General features: G+C 45.3%; 1 protein-coding gene and 1 long non-coding RNA gene across 8 annotated transcripts in view; one reads left to right on the forward strand and one right to left on the reverse strand.

Annotated features, from left to right (window-relative positions):
* The window catches only part of SH3PXD2A (SH3 and PX domains 2A), a 241674-nt gene that overhangs the window by 149176 nt on the left and 71288 nt on the right, over positions 1 to 21210 (forward strand). For 3 of the 7 annotated variants that reach the window (XM_064717417.1, XM_064717415.1, XM_064717419.1), the window contains exon 7: positions 14574 to 14621. The exons of the other annotated variants lie outside the window; for them this stretch is intronic. In XM_064717417.1, coding sequence (XP_064573487.1) covers positions 14574 to 14621 — 48 coding nt within the window. The remainder of the gene's footprint in view (positions 1 to 14573; positions 14622 to 21210) is intronic. 7 annotated transcript variants of the gene reach the window in all.
* On the reverse strand, positions 453 to 4076 carry LOC135449941 (uncharacterized). Its single transcript, XR_010440902.1, has 3 exons — positions 3646 to 4076; positions 3406 to 3549; positions 453 to 3053 (listed from the first exon to the last, which is right to left on the reverse strand). It is a non-coding gene; the product is annotated as an uncharacterized LOC135449941 (long non-coding RNA).

The following is a 21210-nucleotide window of genomic DNA, read 5'->3' on the forward strand; positions in this document are numbered from 1 at the left end:
TGTTTATCTTGTGTGGTATGAAATTGTGTAGCAGTTTAACTTTTATTGCTGAATCCTGCTGGAGATAAGCATCAGTTTCTTTCCTCTGCACTGCATAGAAGAACTATATCTGTATGCTATATAGCTATATGTATACCATAAACCCTATACACTACTGCAGTTTAAATGACTGCTTTTCTCTAACTGTATTTATACAGCTCCATCTCCAATGTGAGATGATCATTGCATTACATTTCTTTATTTTTCATTGCAAATGGTCAAAGTGCAGAGTCACAGTTGGGGTTCTTTTCTGGAGGGGGAGGATATCTTTTTCTCTGCTGATTTGAATCATTTGTCATGCCTTTCCAAAATGCTCTGGGTGAGGCTTCTGATGCAAAATGTTCTCAATGCTTGTGTCTGGGTTTGGGCTGCCTCAGAGGCTGTAGCTCAGTGTTTTGCTCTTAAAATCTTGGATTGAAATGTCCTATAAAACTCTGATTTGAGACTATATAAATCCAATTTTACCCCTCCCCATGTAGGTCTTAGTGATTTTTACAGATGTGTTTTCAATAGGGATGTGCAATTATGGGCCTCTGGGTTTGGCTGCTCTGAGCTGGATGTGTCAGGGCTTTCTATTTTTTAATTTTTTTTTTCCCAAAGCAGCATTGAGCACCTGCAACTCTCATTGACTTTGTTTGGAACCTTGGATGCTTCAAATTGCATTCAGGGCATCCAAAGAGAAGCCTTTCAAACCAATACTGACTCCTGGAAAACTCTGGCCTGTGTGCAGGGAGAGGAGGATTTTTTTTTCTTCCTGCTTTTTAAGATGATAAAGAAACACTGCAGTAGCTTAGTCTCTGGAAGGGAAGGGAAAATAAATGTAATATACTGGACTGCGATGAATATCACTGTCTAGATTGATTTGTTGGATAATTATGAGGGCTTTTAAGCTGCCATCCTATAATAAAGCTAAGTGATGCACTAAAGAGAAGCTGTTGCTTAACCCTGGTGGCCTAGGTATCAATTGGCAGCTGCCTTTGCAGGCCAATACTTTTGGTACCTTTCCTTGAATTTCCCTGAGGTGGGGTGTGGTAGTGAAGGGGCAAGCATGGTACAAAGTGCTGGTCCCACAAATAAATTAGGGCATGCTTGGGCTTCCTAATCTCCTGCAAAGCTTCTGTCTGGGTTGCACTTCTAGGACTTGTTAAATGTAATATTAAGGGAAGTGTGTGTTCAAAACAGCCTGTGAATTAATTTGGCAATAGTACCTTCTCCAGAGGGGCTGACCATAAATAAAAAAGTCCAAGTGACTTGGTAGAGGGCAGAGCTGAGTGTGGGAGTTCCTGGCTCAGTGCCACATCCTGAGCACTGGGGGCTTTTGGGCCATGTAAAAATCTTTGAAAAACATTGCTGAAGTCTCTGGGGAAACCTGATTTAGCACTGACCTGGAACAGCATTAGGAGACACAGAGAGCTTTGGGCTCGGTGCACCAGTTTACATGAAGGAGTATTGCAATTCATGTACCAGAGATGTGAAGAACTGCTATGGGAGTGGAAGGAAACTGCTCCCTCTCCATTCCTGTGGCTCTGGGGCAAGTTGGAGCTGATCTGCCATGACATCATGAGAAAAGCAGTAGAGCTGAGATGCCATTTGTGGGTGCTCTGCCCTGCTGGACTCTTGGGCCCCCTGCCCTGAGCACCCCAAGTGCCATGGTCATTCATCCCTGCCAGGGGCACCCAGGCTGGGCTCCCTCCTTTGGCTGCTCAGGCTGCCAGATCTCCTTCTGCACTTCTTTCCTTTTGGTGCTGGGCTGTTTGTGCAGCCAGGGCTTGGACACACTGGAGCTGAGGGACACCCTTTCTGCACTCGCCCTGTACAAAGAGGAATGTGAAGCAGTGCTACGAACAAATGGAGCTGCATAAAGGGACTCTGTTCTCAGCCATCTCCTTGCTTGATTTTGGAATGGCAGAGGAATGCTTCCTTCTGTTTGGAGCTGGATGAGAAATGCTTCCTTCTGTTTGGAGCTGGATGTTGTGGGAGCGTGCACGCAATGAGCAAAGGAACAAGCCAAGGGCATTGCCAGTCCCAGCCTCTAACAAAGATCAGCTTTATGACACTTGAAAAAGGGATGGGGTAAATAAGCACAGATTTTCAGGATTGTTGTGATGGTCTTTCAAGATAACAAACAGCTTTGAAATGCAGTTTCTTCTGTAGGTGCATGGAACTACTGCATCTTTAAACAAGAGACAAATAGGCACTTTTAAATGGAAGCATCTCCCAACAAATGAGACCTTATGACACATCCTGTGTCTTGACCAAAGCTGTGCTGGGAGGAGGCTGCTGGGTGTGAGCACAGCTGTCCCACACTGTCCAGCAGGAATCCCACAGCTGCTGAGTCTCAGGCATGTGCAGGCATGACACAAGCGTGGCCAATTGCAGAAACATTCAGAGAATGCCTGAGACAGCTAGCATCACCTCTACCCTGACCTCTGCCTTGCCAGAGTGAGTGTCTAGCTAGTCCTCTGCTCGCCCCTTAGAGCAGGGAGAAACTGGATAAGTTCAGAGTTTAACAGGAGTTATGGAAACATTTACCGCTGCAGTTGATGCTGGTTGTAAACATTTGAGACCTCCTGAACCAAATGCAATAGTGTGGCATGTCCTTAGCTAAACAAAGGGGAGTCTTGTGCTGATCTGGGGCATCTCTGCATGCCAGCCCCGAGCCAGGCTTCCTCTTGTGCAAAGGGCTGTGTAAACACACAGCCCTTTGCTTGGATGTGATCTAATTATAAATGCTTTAACCTGCAGCCAGCTCAGAGACCTGGGGCTCTGTGAAGGCACAGACATTTGCTGTGGCCTGAAATGCCACATGTGCTGGTGCCTTGGACTTGGGGGGCTTTATTTGACACGCTGCAGAGCTGCTCAGAAAGCTGCCTTCATGTTTCCAGGCAATTGAATTGTTGCCCTGTGACCATCTGTCAGTGCTGGAGAGCCCTCAGTACAACTGTGAGAGGTTACATGAGCATATTCTGTACACTTGCAACAAATGGGCTCTTCTTGGTCCACCCAAAGACTCTCTGCAGTGAAATAGGAAGGAATTACTTTTCAAACTCCAATTTTTCAATTGCATTAGCCAAGTGAACAGCTACTCATTTGTCATCAAAATAGGCATTACTTCTATGCTGGCTCCCATTGTGTGGTTTTTCTCTCCTCAAATCAAAATAAGGGTAGAATTGCTGCAAATCTAGGAATGGATATTTGTATGGTACATTACAAGCAACAGATTAGGTTAATCCATTCTGCAAACCCTACCAGCTACCATCTGTGCATGGTGAACTAATTAACCCTTGAGATATCTGCTAATCCTGATGTGGCTTATAAAACCAGTTGGAGTATGTTTCTCCCCAAAAATATCATTGTGTCACCCACCTCACAAACCGCCTTGCTGGCTAGGGAAAGCTGCAGACTCCTGGAGTAAGATCTTGCCCTCTCCCCTTGCTGAGAATCTTTCCTGGCTGGTTTCATGCCAAAGCAGTCAGATCCCAGTCAGGAAGCTGAAGCATCTGGGACCTGCTGTGTGGTGGCAATAGGGAGCTGGTGTGGGCTTCACAACTTTTCTACACTGAATCTCAGTGCTTCTCAACTACTGAGAGGACTCTCTTTGCTTACCTTGAGGTCAGATCCAGCACAAGAGGCGCTTTCAAAGTGATCTCTGTCACCTGCCCTGTAGGTGACCAAGCCCTTGTGGTCACAGCTCTCCATGTGCCTGGGCAGGAGCACTGCTGGCCACCCCCTTCTGGAACCATAACCAAACTGCCCCTGCTCTGACTGCCCGCCTGGCTGCTCGGGGCACAGCCTTTGCTTGGTGGCTTCCTCTGGCACCTTGGTGCTGTGCTGTAGGGTGCTCCTCCAAGTGAAGGGAAATAAGCTTTAATAAAATGGAAGTTATGGCTCCATCAGTCCTGCAGTGTTTCCTTTCCCTCGCTGTTCAGATCCTGTCTGCATGGAGCTGGCTGTGCTATGGCTGAGTCTGGCAGCTGAAGCCTATTTTAAGTAGTAATTGGGCACTTAGAATATTAAGGTAATGATTAGGTTCAAGCCAGTGTTGCCTCAGGATGCTGATGAGGCTTCCTTGAATGAGCAAACCATCTTTCAGCTGGGTTTCCCTGTCCAGTTTTTGGACTAGCAAGATTATGGCTACACACAGCCAACAATCACTGTTTTCTTTCCCTCCTGTAATCTAAAACTAGCAAGGATATATCTGCTGGCAAGTAAATAAAAACTTCAGAGTCCATTGGAAGATACTTCACAAACTTTTTATAGAAACATCTGTAATGCTGTCTTTCCCTCAGTGGGGAAATTACTAAGCAGAGTTGAGAGAGTTTCAGCAATGACAGAAGTGGGGCCTCAAGTGAGAAACAAGCAGATTGTTGTGAAAACACCAAGGGCCCTGGTGGCTGATCACTTTGTGGGATGCTGCCTAGGAATTATGGGTGGAGCTGATGGCCCAAGTTGCTTCCTCAGCCTAATTCTTCATTACTAGAGAAACTTTCTTTCTTGCCTTCCTGCACCAAGGATGTGCACTCTGGCAGCTTCAGGGAGTGCCTTAATTGCTGTTTCTTTGCATTATTTGGGATAGGTTTTTTTCTGTTTCCTTTATAATTACCAAGGGAAATGGCTCAACTTGTGGCTTTTTCTGTCCTTACAGCTGAGCTGTGCTCTTCACTTCAGAGCTTGACCTTTCTAACCCTGTCGCTCTGCATGTGTCTAGCCTGCACTTAGAGTTCCATGGCATGACTTGCTTGCTGTCTTTTTTTTTCCTTTTTATAAATGAGCTTTATTTTCTTGACTTAACCTGAGCTGCCTCCTTTAAGACAATGTGGAGAAAATGAATAGTGTGTGCCACCCTTTCTGTGCTTAATCATTTGATGGGGTGACAAATGTGTGAGCTCCCAGTTGGACCAGCAGGGCTGTGTGGCTGGAGCTGGTTTCACCTGTTCCAGGACTGAGGTGATGACCCTGGGAACAAAGCCTGGTTGATGGAATTGAGTGTGGAGGTCTCTGCCAGCTTCACAGGCCTGTGGCAAGCACTTAGCTACACATAGTACAGGGTGAGCAGGGAATGTACAGCCTCCAGCCCTGGCAGGTGTTTGGTAATATTTGTGGGAAATGGCTGCAGGAGAGGGAGAAGGAAGGACTGCTCCTAGAGGCATATAGTGTTACCTTTCCTTTGCCTTAAGGTTGCTGCAGTATTGATGGGATGTCATCTGGAGTTGTGTTTAGTATTAGAACTGGGGTTGCCTCAACTAATCCAGCTGACTGTGAAATGTCTCAGTTTTACCTTCTCAGCCAGAAGAACTCCTAAGCCTTTTAACTGGGTTCTCAAAGAAGCCAAATCTAAGTGTGTTACTAAAGAGGCTGAAAAATCCAATTAACTACCATGGTCAATCCCAGCATGAGGCAATGCCTCTTCTCTCAGACTGCAGCAGATGCTGGGGGCTACCCGCCCCAAGCAGGGACTTGGTCATTGCTCAGTGAATCTGAGCCCAGGTGGTAGCAACAAAGTTAGAATGTGGTTTTTAACTTAAATGTTACTTTGAGTCATTCTGCTCTCATGGTGTTGGTGTCTGAAGTCTGTCTCCCTATAGTTCCTCTGAAAGCTTTAGCTTGGAAGGTTTTGGGTTTTTTTTAAGGTGGTGAATAGGGATGCAAATTTGTCCAAGCCCATGGCAAGGTCCCAGGAACATCTTAAATCATGTAACTTGGTGTCTTAATCCTTGTAAGAAATCTGTGGTATGACATGATCCCTGCAGACTGAGGCATGTGCTCTTGTTTGTGTCCTGATGAATCACACGTATGCCCTGTGCTCTTTGCATTGTTTCCCACAATTAGGGCAGAAGCAGGGATGGTGGACTGGCTCCTTGGTGCCACTTGGCCTGTTGATGAGGATAACTGGATGAGATAGTTTGCCAGTCAGTATTTTATAACTTCACAAACATGTACTGACAAGATTGCTCTCGATCAGAAATTGTGATCTGTTCCCTCATCATACGATTAACCTTCTTGGCTGTATGTACTAATTACTGCATGGAATTTAAAAACAGCAGATTCTGGCAGAACATTTTGGTTCTCAAATAGGTGCTTTTTTTTTTTTTTTTTTTTTGTTCCTTTTCAGGAAGATAAAGGAGTTTGTAATAAAAGAAGGATAGAGTAGGCAAAGTAGGCAAAAGCATAGCTGTTAAAGACCAAACAAACCTTTTCATTTAATTACTGCAGATATACATCTTGGGCCTGGTTCTGGAAAAAGTTAGTAGTTAATGATCTCAATGTGCATCTTGAATTCAGTCATAAATGAATCAATGACAGAGCTTCCTCTTCTCATGACTGACAATTATTTTTCCTCATGTAGTGAATTTGCTAAACTTCTGATCAGTCTATTGGCTTTTGCTTGATGCAGTTATTCCCCAAAGACCTAATTTTCTTCCCTGATTTTTTTTTTTTTTAGCGAGACCGTAAGAGTCTTTTTTTTAAAACAAGCTTTTCATATAACTAGAGGAACATCCATTCTGTGGGTTTGGGTTGTTTTTTTCCAAGGCAAAACTACTGCTGTTGTGCTCAGGTGCACTATCAGAGAGCAGAATTTGAGGAAGAGCTGCTGCGAAGTCAGGCAGATTTCATGTCCTTGCAGCATCTGTGCATGTGTGACCCAATTCTGCATCTTCAGTCAAGATGTGAATCTGTCCACTCCAATCCCACGCTCCAAATCCAGTCTGTAGTGTTCTGGCAGAAGGAAGCTGATCTCACACTTCTCCTTGTACACCATATTTTTAAAGTCACTGCTTAAACTGAAGTGCTTTGGACTTCTGCCTGAGGCTACTGACGAGAAGAACAGATAGGAGACTTTATTCTGCACTGCTTCAGTTTTCTGCTGACAGGACGTGTGGCCCATTAGATGTATAGGATCACTGTCATCTGGGTGGCCCATATGCTGGGGTGGGAGGAAGATGGGATAAGAGAGAAAGAGATGTTTGTGTGTTGTGTGGGTTTTTTGTTTTGCTCCTTGGCTTTTAAACTGAAGTGTGGGGACAGGGTGCAGGATTAGGGAAAAGAATGTGTTTGTGTTCTTTGCCGTTCCCAGTTCAGCATCGGTGCTGCAGAGAGCCCTGTGTCCAGGAGGGAGGCCAGGGAGACTGGGTGCAGGCAGGGCTGGAAGAATGAGGTGTGGCTTGAGCACAGCCATGGTAGAACAGTTTGAACCCTGCAAGTGCCTCAGACTGTCTTCAGCCAAGCACAGAGAAAGCACTTGGTACCTTAGGGGATATAATGGCATTTCTCTTGGTTTTGAGAAATTCTCTGTTCTCCATCTGCTCCTGTTCTTCCACCCTCTTCTGTCTGTCAGTGGCAGATGGTGTTAACGCTGCCTGCGTGGGTTTTTCCTCTCTTGCACAGAGAGTGCTGGTATTTTGATTTTGGCATACTGGGTAAGGCAGGTGAGAAGTGCATTTGGGAGCTGGAGCAGAGGATGATGATCCTCAGCCACTGCAGGAATCTGTATGGAGCACAGTTGGGTCTGGCTGGCTGAGAGGAGCAGATAAAATCTTCCCTGGGCATTTTGAGGAACTTTGTCTCATGCTGGTGAGCACTCAGTCCCCAGATTCTGGAAATCTGGATGTAGAATGTGTGTCCTTAGCAGTTGAGAGCACTCACCCCTAAAATAGCACTCCCTAAATGCATTCAGCTTTGTGCATGGCTTCACACCTGGCCCATTCGAGCTGGCCTGTGTCCAGGCTGCGTGACAGCACAAATCCTCTCTCCAGTTCACTCTGGATGGAGTGGCTCACCCAACCAGAAATGGCTGGAAGCTTTACCTCCAGAGGTGTCCAGCAGGGGTTACAATGTATGCACTGATTATTAGCCAGCTCTGCCTGGACACTCTAATGCTGCTGAGTGTTCTGTGCTTGGCAGCATGGCTCCTTCACAGTTGGGACTTGACTCTTGCTCCATTTTTTGAGCCACACATGAATCCCAGCATGTGTACATACCTGTGAGTTTCCAAGTGCAACGTCTGGGGCTTTTCTGCCCTCCTCCTTGGCAGAGCTAGAGGCTGGTTTTTCCCTCAGAGGGGTGATGCTCTCAGTTTGTACAGCTGTAGATGTGGATTAGCATTCAGATATTCTAGGCACTTCCCAGCAAAACTTGGAACTGGTACAAAACTGTATGTGCAGGGGCTGTACCACAGGGATCATGTGGGAAACAATACCCACTTGCCATGTGGAAAGAGTTAATGTGAGCAATGGCTGCCAGAACAAAAACTAAACAGTGCTGGATACTTCTGGGTCTGCGAACGGGATTAAAATGGGTTTTTGCAGAAGTAAACAGAGTGGAAAATTGGGACTAAGTTTTATTTGTGTTTGTACTTTTAGAAAGGATGAAGGACTGGATGAGGCTGTGAAACTGCAGCTGTGAGCGTGTCACTGTGCAGTTTGTCAAGCACACGATCCTCTAGCCCCACTCCTCTGTTCCAGCTCAGGAAAGGGCTCCCTGGTTGTGGATTTCTCCCCTGCAGGAGTGAGTTATCCAGATGATGAATTGCTGAGGCACGCTCGAGTCACGTGAAAGCCAGATGTGAGCATTTTCCAGGCAGTGTGTGTGGGTCTGGCCTGCGCCAGCCTACGTGGCAAGTGGACGTGGTCTGAGGTTGGTCTGCAGCGTGGTGGTGCCCGACAGCTCCCGGTGGGATCATTTCTGCCAGGGAGGGAGGGAGCTGCTGGCTGTGTCCATCACTGCAGCCCAGCACCTCTGCCCCTACCCCCCACACTGACAGGCCCTCCCTGGCTGCTCGTGATGAAGCTGAACTTGGTGAATAAGACTAAAATTAAAGGCCTTATTTAATGCCTGCTGCCAATCCTCTTACTCAGATACTTTAGCTGGATTTGCATGTTTGATAATCCACTAGTCAAATATTTTTTCAAGATACAGCCCTCTTGAACAGATGGCATGGGGAGTGGAGGTGATGTTCAGCTTCAAATGTATAGAAGAGGAGATATCTCAGCAGGGATGAGAGGTTTACTTTAAAATGCAGTTCCTATTGGGGAGAAAAATAATATATGTGTATTCCTTCAACAACTATCTTAAAATACTTGCTTTAAATATGATGCATCAACATCCCACAGACATAATAGCAAGGAAAGCTTATTTAAGCTACCCTAGTGTGGGACAGCTGCTTGCCCAGCAATTACAGTAACAAATGAATCTGTCATTGTGGTGGTACCTAAGAAGTTTAATGTCTGACCAGGCTCACACTGCGCCAGGCACTGGGCACAGATGTTGGTTTTGTTTAGGTCTCTCTGGAGCCTGAGGGATGAAGCATCAATGGCACAGTTCAACAGGGTGCCCTGAGCAGGACTGTGTGAGATAGATCAAAACACTTGCAACCTTTCTGTGCCATCCTCCCATTTCTCTGACTATCTGTTGTTCTCTGCCTAACTGAATGAATTAATTGTGTGAGCCAAGAATGCATGACAATGGTTCCAGTTTGGAGGAAGGCTCATCTGCCTTTTTACTCTTTCCAGCTGTGTTGTAAAACTGCACACAGACTCTGTATCAGAGGAATTCTCTGGTAAAAGTACTTCTACTTCTGAGGGGAGCTTAGCAAACCAAGTATTTCTGTCTTCCTCCCCTAGTCTAGTACTGTTGCATTTCAGTGCCTTCCCATTTAACTGAAGTGTCAAGCCCCAGCTGAAGGGGAAGGGATTAGAGGAGAGAAACCTGGAGACAGGCTGACAGAGGATGGTCAGTGGATCTCAGGGATGGAGATTTTGGAGAGGGCCACAGGGACTGAGCATAGTGCACTGTCTGCAGATGGAAGCAGAAACAAGCCCCACAGTTTTGGGGTTCCTCACTGAGCTTTCTGCTCTTGACTGGGCAGCCTCACCTTGTCAGAAGAAGGAGGTTGTTCCTTTGCTTGTCTGAAGAGTGCAGAAAGGAAGCAAGAAGGGGAAAAGTGGAGGCAAAACCTCAGCAAGAAACCCTGGACTGAGTAGACTGAGCCTGGCTTTTGGGTTCTCTACCTGCTTGGGGCACTTGGGGCACTAAGCTGTCCCACCAGAGCCCCCAGGACAACAACATGGTGCTTCATATGTACAGGCTTGTCTTCCAAAATGTAAACTGAAATACAGGCTCAACTTCTGTTTTCTGTTCTGCCATATGTGATGAACATTGCAGCCAACAAGGCTCTAGGCCAATTCTAAGAAGTGGACACATTTAAGGAACAATGTGGTCAGCCCACTTTTTGCTGACTTGTCAGATACCACTACTGGCATGAGAACACACCCATTCCTCAGAAGAAGCATTTATTTCCCCCAGCTCCAGTCTGAGGAATCGCTGATTGCATTGCTTGTTTTCTTTTCACCCCTCCAATTAAAACAGGAAGGATAAAAGTCTACAAAATGAGTCTGCAAAACACTCAACTGCACTCGGGGAACAGAGCACTGTTGGAAATGGACCGGATGTCAGTATCTCTTCAGTATGGCCACTTGTTCTTATAATCCCTTTCTCAGTAATTTAAGTTGCACTGGAACAGCTGGGAGATTTTGGTATTCCCAGTTGATGTTAAAGGCTTCATGAGAACAAAATAGTTTTATTAGTTAAATGGCCCTGGGACTGTTATCTTCTGTGGAAGGCCATTTCCAAAGAACAGGCCATACCTGTGTAATTAAACTCTTTGCCCTCCAATGCAAGGTAGCCACATCCAGATCACTGGTAGGGGCCTGTCTTTGGCCTGTGCTAATTTCTCAGCTATGCACAAAAATCATTTGGGGCAAGGGTTACATTGCCAGAACTACAACCACACTGAAACTCATGGCCAGTATGATCCAATTGCCCACAGTTACTGCAGGACTGTCGTTGGGAAATATGTAGTTTAACAAGCTAGACAGATTTTTGTTTTAAAAAAAAGCTTGTTATAATGGTCCCTGATAGCCCAGCAACTGTGATTCTGCAGGAGAGTGTCCTCCTGGTGCTGGCAGCAGTGTCAAATCATGGATGCTGGGCTCAAAACTGAACTGAACATTTCAGACAGGGTTACTAACAAAAGGAAGCTGCATCAGCAGCTGCTGCTAAAATGCCCATGGAGGAGGAGTTCCTCTGCACCTGCTGGGGCAGGAGCCCACCTGGATGTGTAGAACTGATGTGTACCATGAATGTGGTATCTGGATTTTGGTAGATAGAGCTCGTGCATTTAATTCTAGACTGACTCCAACTATTGTAGGTTTTTGTGGAAGCTTGCTCTGCTCTAACTGTACAGAAGACAAATAGTCTGCTGCTAAAATGAGATGAGTGGAGCTGTATCACAAGCATAAAGCATTAGTCCCCAGCAGTCTGGCGCCTGCTCTCTTGCCAGAGGTGGGAGGAGCAGCAAACAAACCAGTCTCACTGGCAGCACAAAAGCTTCTGCTGAAATCTAGAATAATATGTTTCATGTTCACCATAGCAACCAGCTTAATTTTGTCTTCAAAGCTTTTTGCCCTTCGACTCCTTCCTTTTCTTTCCCACCTGAGGAACCCCCTTGACCCGTGGGAGGATTGCCCAACTCCATCGTGGTAGCTTGAAAGTGATGGGATGGGGCTCAGCAGCCACTTCCAGTGACGTGCCTGCTGTGCTGCTATTTCTGTGCAGTGTGGCTCTGAAGGAAAGCCTCCTCTGTGCTCTTCACAACTGCCTTGGCCTCGTGACTTAGCTGTAATTTATGGATTCATGTTCCTTTTGAGCTTTTAAAAATAATTCTGGTAGGAGGAGTTTGTTCTGGCTCCAATTGAAGTTGGCAGCAGGGGCTGTGGGGACTGGTGTTGAGAGCAGAATTGGGATGCCATTGCCCTAGGAGTGGCCTGCTTTGAGCAGGCAACTTTAATTCTCCTTCCAGATACTGAAATTTCCCCCCTCTGCACTTCCAAGTGATCAGAGACCGGCCAGTGCTCAGCCGTGTGGCAGTGCGGGAGAGGAGTGGCAGGAAGTGAAGGTTTGTTCATTTACTGTTACCAATCCCATTGGAAACCAGTTCCAAGCCTCATGCAGAATTCCAGTAAAACCCAGTCCTAAAGGGGAAACCTGGGGCTGTTCAAAGCTTGTGTTTTGTTGGCTCAGGCACAGCATGTTTCTGAGGCCTCTGACCTCCTCCCCATACGCTGGCTCCCGCCGCGGCTCTTCGTTTGAGTTCTCTGTGAAGTGGAATCTATCACTAATGTCTGATATTTTTATTATTTGTAGGGGGGACTCTTAAAAGCTGGTAGCAATTAGAGCTTAAACGTCTTGGAATAAAAAAAAAAATCCCCAAGAAGGAAGTTTAATGCTAAGCAGATGTGCAGGAGCAGCTGAAATATGCTGGCTGTCTTCTGCTTCAGAAGCAACCTCATCCACTTCTAGCTGCTGTCAGGCTGGGGCAGCTCAGAAGTGCTGCTGCTTTTCTGCTGCTTCCTGGGCTGGGGAGCCCACACTGGTGACCTGTGGGATTGTTTACCAGCTAATACCTATACTGCCCTTCTTTTCTGCCTTAAGCCAAGAGCTTTGACAAGGAGAAAAAATACTTTGTTTAAAAAGAAGTTTTTTTGAGAAATTGATAATTGCTAACAGAATTGCTTTATTTATGGTGAGCTCTCACATGGGTGTCTGTCGATATGGCTACTGTTGATCGGTTTAAACTCTCTCTTCTTGGGTAGACAGATCCAGAGTAGCCCTAAACTTGTGTTAAGTGCAGTTTATTTCCTCTGACTTCGGGTGTTTCTGTCTTTTGCTGAAGCTTGGGTGGGGGCAACTTTGAAACTTCCTCAGTTACTCCTGCAATGCATCATCTGCTTGATTTATCATTGTCATATTCAGGTTCTTCTGTCTGGAAAAAGATCTGACAGCTGACTGAAGTTCATACTCGTGCTCTGAAGGCAGTGGAAGTCTATTCAAAAGCTAATAGACAAGTTGCTGACAACAGCTCCTTCACACCCCTTCCCGTGCGTGCCCCAAGCCTGTAACAGAAACATGCTGTATATTCCCTCCATGAGCTACAGCACAAGTTACTCTGCCAGATTATTTCCTGTTGCACTCCACCAGTGTAGTGCCTTTTTCATTTTTTCTTAAATGGCAGTCCAAAGTAAATTATTGTTATTTACCACTGTGTATTTCGCAGTGTATTGTGACAGTGCAGCACATGGGTTGGGGAGTCAGATGGTTGAAAGAGTTCAGGATTTTCTCCAAGCTGCCACTATAGAGAGTTTACTGCAAAGTAGTCAAAGTACTGAATCCATTTGAATTGCAATGCAACTACAAAATGAAAATTGTATCCCTAATTTAAGGACAGGATTTCAAAACCTCAGCATTCCCTCAGTGCTGAGAAAACAGCAATGTGTTTCTTGGCCCTCTGGTTTCCATCAGGAAGTTTCAAAACTGTTTCTTAACGTTTGTATCATGCTAGCAATTCCTCAGTTACATATGTACTGTGAATCTGTTACATTACTATCTTTTCATCTTTTTACTGTCTTGGAGATACTCTGCAATTCAAAATACAGTAACAAATAGGCAAGGCCACCAGTATAGCCTGCTTTTCCCTCCAGGTGGTTGATGGGTGCATCTTCTCTGTTGTTAAACTGCTGGGTCCAGAATAGGTTCCCCATTGCAAAGAACTTTTTCAAATTGCATTTTGGGGTTGTCAGAATTTAGAAAATTCTAAGATTGTCATATAAACATTTCTTTCTGGATGTCTCTTATCCCAGGTAAAGAGAGAGTAACAGCTGCCCTTCTGCTGCTTCATCCCAGAAAGGGAATGTTTGTTATTTAGAAATGGGGGGAAATCTGTTGACTTTACAAACATATCTCTAGTGTATTTAAGAAAAAAATTAACACTTAACATTTGAAGATTATTCCTAAATTCCCAAGCCAAGTATTTTCACCTCATTTCATGGAGGGGGAGGGAAACATTTTGACCTTGTTGGCAGCAACTCCTATCAGCTTTTTCCTTAACCTGATCTCTGTCTCATTCACTGATTTTAAAATTGATTTTCTAGTTATACTCTGAATATATGAGAGTATATTTGAACTTTGTACTCTTTTCTATATTTGTCTATTGTTATTTTCCTTAATGCAATTCCTTAATGCAATTTCAGAGTAACAAGATGCTTGTAGAAACTTACATGTGTTTGCTAAGCTCAATTTCAGTTGTCTACGTGTCTTTTGGGTATGATTAACAGCTGCAAAGATAAATAGTTTTGCAGGTCTGAGGCTTAATAAGTCAAACTGTCTCTTGGTATGTGTCTTCTGAGCTACTGGGAATAAGCTCAGGGCATATCTTTTTCTTAGAGCTCAAAACTGGATCACCTACAGATCAATTTCAGAAGTTCTGCAAATCCACTAAAACATAAAAATTAACTGGGTGTTTCTTATGACTTGACCGTCCTCTGAGTCCCCATCATGCCAACACTACTCTTAAGAAAAACTGTCTCTTTCAAAACTGTCTTTACTAACTCTCAGACTTTCTGATGTGACTGGTTTTGACTGTTTTCTTGTGCCTCTAATTACTTTCTTTTTTCATGGCTGCCCTTTGATTGGATTTCAAGTTTGGATGTCCAGTTTGTCTGAGACTCCAAAAAAGAGTGTCACTCCAGGTAAATTCTTGTGTCTTGGTGTTCTGCATGCTGTTAAAACCAGAATTCTGTAGTTCAAGCTGTGTGTGGTTTTGGAGTTGTCTTGAATGTGAATCTCTGACAGTGGATACCCAGTTTGTGTGCTTGTGTTTTGGTTTTCCATGATGCATGATTTCTGGTAAGGAAGAGCTTTGCTTTTCTGATGACTGCCTCACCTTGATGCTGCTGCTAGCAGGGGTTAGTAGTTTGCAGGGTTTTATTTCCCTTGCCCAACTCAAAGCCTCAGTCCAAGGCAGCTTCCCTTTTTGTGGTGGGTCGAGTCTGGCCCCAGCTGAGTGTACCTGCACAGCTGTGCTCTCACTATTCTACATGGGAGAAACTTTATGGGTCAGGATAAGGCAGAGAAACATGACTGTGTGCTCCTTATCCTTCTGAAATGCTCTTTGCATTTCCCCAGTAAATAGAAGTGATTTCATTTGCAAAAGCTGAAACTCTGATAAAGATGCAAAATTTTCAAGGGGGCATCATCCTCCTTGTTGCAGTGAGTCAGGAAGGAGGAGGCAGCAGGGGAGCAGCTTTAGGTGAGGTGTCAGGGGCTTGGGAGCTATAGTCCCATACAAGGCAAAAACTCAGCTTTATAGTATAAGGAATCAGGACTTCTGCTGTGTAACCAGTGGATTTCTTCTGCAAAGATTTGTCTCTTGACATGGAATATCACAGAAGAATTCTCTTCTGCTTCAGACTTAGAAGGAGAGATCACAAGTGATAGATCCTGTGTCTGTACAGGATGCTGGGCTGGTCACTCAAGCTGTTAAGACTACATGTAGGTCCTGGGGCAAGGAAAGATGGAAACACTCCTGCTGATTTTCATACCAGATTTGGTAAATATTCAAGTTCATGCCCTGTTGAAAGTATGTGAACAAAATCCCACCATCCTTGATGGATGAGTGCTTGCTTGTCTGAAGTTTTTTGTGAGCAAGACTGCTGTGATTGTAGGAGCACTGTTCTTGACAGAAGTTGAATATTTCTTGGAGGCTCTGCCTCATATTTACAGAATAGGTCTAATTTGAGAGTGGTAACTGGATATAAAAGTGTAGAAATATCTGAAGTATTCAGTCACAGGAGCCTGCTGCTTCGTAGGTCATGGGGGAGTTGAGAGAGAAAAACAGAAGGAGACTGAGCAGAAGAGAAACATGTTAAGAAGGAGACAGAAGAGGTGGTGTCCCTGAGGAAAAATGACAAGAACCCCTCAGATTACCTGGCTGGGGGGTGAGGTTGGGTTTCTTTGACTCAATAGGTCTGTTGGGACTGTTTCATGTTGTGATATATAAAATGGCAAACTGAATGCCAAGGTTTTTAGCCTTCTCAAAGGGCAAGGAAGCAAAGTTTCTAATAGATACAATTTTTTTCCTTCTGCTTACTGCTTTTACTAAATGCATGTTGCTAGAGTGGCAAAAAAAAAGGTGCATGATGAGGGTGCAAATATAAGTGATTAATTGCATTGCATGGTGTCTGAGAAGGTGAATGTTGATACATAGTGCTGCTCCAAAGTCTTGTGTCCATTTGCCAAGTTCTTAGCTCCCCATGCTGTTCTAGTTCATGTGGCCTTTTCGTTTCTCGTCCACATGAATCCCCAGTTTCCAAAATAGCTGTTCTTCAGTCCAGATCTGCCATAGGCTGTATCCTGACATGTCAAGCAGGTAGATCAGACTTGAATTGGATGTGATCTTTACCTATGTAGTACATTTATGTGTCCTAGCTGGGCTGTGGCTTGGAGATGAGAACAGAAGCCAGCTTCATGCTGCCCAAGCTCTAGCTGAGATTACGGACCTGCTCCATGAAGTGGAGACTCTAACCAAGGCATTAAATTGGTTTCATTTTGTACTTTGGAAAAAGATGGGTGCCACACAGCCACACCCTGCGAGGTGCTGTGGTGGGACTCCAGTTTGGTCACCCTGCCTGCTGTTAAAATCCTTGGCTGGTCTGCTTTATACCTTGTGGAGGGATGGGAATGCGTTGCACCACTGAGCAGGACTAGGATGAATGCCAGAGTATATTGGTGACTTCAGCCTGGTGGAAGACCCAGTTTGGCAGCTGTGTGAAAATCTCCAAGCAGTTTAACAGATTTGTGTGCAAAATACTACTTAAGTATTCCTAACTGTTGCTACCTGTAACCTAGTTGGTTGGAATCACTGTTCAGAGAGCCAACTTTCCAAGAAGGAGTGGAAAGAGGACTCAACTTTTTACTTTCACGCTCCTGCCTCTAATTTTTCTTGGCTTTATTTTAAAACCTAGCAGATCAAAAATAAAAAATAAAAATCCCGAGACCAATAGGCTCCACTTGGCAAAGGTCAGCACTGAATTTTTCTGTTGGTCAGGATTTCATTGGAAATGCTGCTGAGGGCTGTAAAGAGGGAAGAACTGAACTGGAGCAGCTGCTTGAGACAGCTCCTCCCATTTACCATGGGCCAGGCTCATTCCTGTAGTGCCCCCCGTGGGGGCTGTGTTGTGCTGCTCGTTTTAGCTCTGTGTCACACACACTCCAGGGCTGGAAGCCACAGTCTACAGTTAAAGCTGCCACTTGTCCCAGACTCCTGAAGGCTCACCCAGATCTTGGTTCTTGGAAGTAACAGAAAGTACTATATATGTCTTATGGTGGGGAATGAATCCAGGCATCCAGTTCATTTTTTGCTGCTATGATTGCTGATCACAGTCTCTTCTTGGTGGCAATGTGTGCTGTTGGCATGGGCCCCCTACAGCTGTTTGTAGCAGCAAGGCAGGAGGTTGGAAGAGACTTAGTGCAGCTCTTGGAGTTACCATCTAGACCAGATCTTGCCATGTTTAGCCAAAAAGATAGCAAGAAGGGCTAGAGTTTTGGCTACTATTGCCCCATGTCCTGAAAGGCTTACAGAGCACATGAGCAAGGAAGGTAGATGGTTGGATGGATGCTCACTTCGGGAGAAATTTCTTGCACATCAATCACAGCTGCCAGCCTGGGGTGAGAGGGTTTGCACGCTGCCCTGGCCATTGCTCAGTGCATGATGCTCAATCTTGTTTTATTTTTTGGGCTTTGGACAAGGTTTTAGGCTAAACTTCTATGGCTTTGAGTCTTCCGGATTACCTAGGTGTCAAATCCAAACCATTCCCTTTCTGCTTTCCACCCATCTCTATCTAATAGCAGGGTGCCACCTGCTTCTGAAATTCTCTTCTGAAAATGCAGTAGACTGTCTTTGTGCTTTGTAGAAGAGCTACCTGGCCAGGCTCAGGGAAGAACTACAGAAATCAGAGTGTATTAATAACCCATTTGATAAACTTGCCCAAATGTTTGTTTCTTCTATAATTGGCAATAATCCACATCTTGAGACTGGATTTGTACTGAGTTTCTGAAGTAACTGCGGGAGGTGATAAACTTTTGTCTGTGTCCCTAAAGCTTTGTGGCTCAGGGCTGCTGCATGAAGAGCCTCTGAGCACTGAGGCTAAACACTATTAGGATTGGGAGGATTGCTATCTGGTGGGAGGGATGAAGATGAATCCCCTTCACTCACAGCTTGTGGCAGTAGTAGTCTTACCTTCAGGAATAATTGAAACATAAATACAGTCTGAGTTTTGGTAAGTGGCAACAGGGCTGTAGTGCAGGAGTATCTAGGAGATGAGTCAAAGCTCCAATTGTTTAGGGCACACAAAGAATAAAAAATGAACAAAAATCCAAAACACCAAGACAAAACAAAAACCTTCTCACTGAATAGAAGAGAGATCCTAGACTGGGAAACACAGTTTTGATCTGAATCCATGTTGTCCCCATAGAGATTTGTAGCAGGCTTCATTAGTCTCATCTCACTGCTTACTCTAGGAACTGGTTATTTTAAGAACTGCTTTTCCAACACTGCTGAGATATGATGAACTCTTGTGTACTCTCACATGCATTACATGGCAAAGTCTGTTTTATCTTGTGTGCAGTACACACTTAACCCAATTTTTAGATGGAACTAAGCTCTCTGTCTTAACACAGCTCAGGATAAATCACGGGGAGAAGGCTTAAAAAAAACAGGCAATTTTAATGTTTATTTCTTATAGTCATGTGGTCCTTCTGATAAGAAAGAAAAGAGGTGAAGTTTTTAGGGGAAGAAATTCCATGTGTTTAGAGCTGGGTTTATTGCTCTAAGAGGTTAGACTGATCTGAGGATTTTAAGTAGGCTTGCTGCTATTCTGGGTTTTTGGTTTTTTTTTCCCTTCATCCTTCCCCAAAAGGAGTTTTCCAGAGATACATAAAAGTTTACCCTTCAAGAACTGGCTTTAACAAGAAACCGCAGCTCTAGATCCAAGCTGCCACAGTTACTCCTCCCTGTGTGTGGAAAAGTGCAGAGCTGTGCCATTATTTTATGGCATGCCAGGACACTGGGGGCCGTGGGTGCCAGCCAGCCCAGCGTGCAGGCTCTGCACGTGTCCCCAGCAGCTGTGCCCGTGGCCGCACCAGGGCTGCACTACCTGCAGTTGGTGCTTCAGCTGTGACTCACCCTCATGGCGTTCGCCGGCCGTTTCTGTGGTTTTGGCTGCTGCTGCAGCACTTCCATTGACCAGCCCAGTATTAATTCATTTAGTCTTAATCTGTAAACATTTGATTGATAATCATGAAAGAGCAATATAAAAGCTTGTGCACTGTATGGATTAAAAGAGCAGACATGTTTATAGCCTGATAACAACAGAGTAATCTGGCAAAGATCGGGAGTCTCACATTCCCATATCCAGATGATTTTATTTTTGGAGTCCAGTTGGTGGTTTTCATTTTTTGGCTATTGCAAAACCATCATAGGTCGTAGCTGTTGCAACACAGGAGGAGGAGGAGGAGGATGATGTTGGAGCGGACGTTCTGCGCTCTTATTTAGGAGGTTTTCCCAGTAGTTGCTGGTCTCCGAGTACAGCAGGAGGAATGATGCTCCCTCCTCGCTGCCTGGTGAGGGGGACAGGGTGCAACTGTTGTCACTTAATAGTGCCAGCTGCGAGGGGCATGGACAAGCTCCAATGACATTTCTGCTCCGCCCCAGGAAGAGCAGTGCTGAGGTGAGGAGCGGGAGGATTGTAAAGTGGAGCCCTATGGAGAGGAGGAGGGGTATCCTCAAGACTTTAACCGGGAAACGGACTCGAGGCAAAAAGAAATGGAGAGGCAAGCAAACTCTTATTTCAGCCAGCAATCTGTGCTCTGCTCTGGGGAGGGCTTGCAAGTTGGAGCTTAACCAAAACACTAATTCTGCTTTTTTGGAGGGAGAGGAGGGGGGGCCTCTACCTGGCACATCAATGTTATCCTGTCCTCTGCTCTCCATTTCTCCTGCCTGGGCTGAAGACGCTTTTTAAAAAGTGGGGCTGTTGTGTCAGGGTGGCATTGCAGCTGCATGTGAGCTTGCTGGAGAACTTGTGCCACGCTGCATCCCTGTCCCCTGGCGTGCTCACACTGAGCAGGCTGTTACTCTTCAATGCATGCTGTGTCCTGTGGTACAAATTAGACCTGAACTAATTGGCAGGGATGCGGAAGCACCCAGGGCAGTGGGTGTAATTGGCGCTGTGCTGCCTGTGGTGTTGCCGGTCTTGCTCTTTTGAATCCCCTTTGTAGAGTCTGACATAGCATTGCAGCAATGTTGTGGGCATCCTGAGTGTCACTGAGCAGTAATTCATCTAAAGCTTGTGGGGGATGGAAGGCTGAGGAGGGTGAGAGTCCCTTACTCTACTGACTGTGCCTGAATGGAATGTAGTAACAACCCAAACCAGGCTACCCAGAAAATGGTTAAAGCTTTTGGTTACTGGAAGGAGTTATTTCTCTGTCTATACCTCCTCCTCTTCTTCCTTTCTTTGCTCTTACTGAAATCCCCACTGTGCAGTACCTAATCTTGGGTGACCATCACTCCAGGAGCCACAGGGACCCCACGCCTCGAAAGGGGGATATCCTCAAGGCATGATCTGTTGCAGCTGTAAATGAACATGTTTGTTTGACCTTGGTTACTTCCTAGAACAAGAAATTTATCACCCTATTTTTTTTTTTTTGGTCTTAATAGGAGCCCTGTAGCAGTTATACAAGCGTCTGTTAAAACAATCTCTTAATTGTATGTGTTCCTCCAGCCCCTGTAGTGACAAAGAAATCCTCCTGCAGTGACTACCTTATCCAAGGCAGGGCAGAGAATCCCTGCTGGGATTCAGATATGAGAATGCAGATCTTGCCAAACTGTTTTAAGTGCCTTTTTTTTTTTTTTTTTTCTTTCTCTAAGCAGAGTTGAGAGGTGGATTTGAAGTGCTGATTCTCCGTGTTTCCTGGCAAGGGCATTCCCCTGGCACACAGTCCCTGGCGTGTCCCTGTGGCTGCTGGTGGGGTGTTTGCCAGCCTGGTCCTCTCTTTGTTCCCAGCAGGGACACATGCACCACATGAACACTGCTCCTGCCAGCAAGCCAATGCAGTCTTTTGGATTTTTTTTCCTTACTGCAGTCCCATGAAAACTGCCTAGTAGGTTGGAGGAAAGAAGGCATTTGAGTTGTTGGTTTAGCTTCCTGCATGCCCCCTGCTCCCCTTGCCACTGTTTGGTCCATGTTGCCTTTCTACACACTGAATTATCTGCTGGTGCACAAG

Source organism: Zonotrichia leucophrys, chromosome 6, assembly GCF_028769735.1.
Source record: "Zonotrichia leucophrys gambelii isolate GWCS_2022_RI chromosome 6, RI_Zleu_2.0, whole genome shotgun sequence".
NCBI lineage: Eukaryota > Metazoa > Chordata > Aves > Passeriformes > Passerellidae > Zonotrichia > Zonotrichia leucophrys.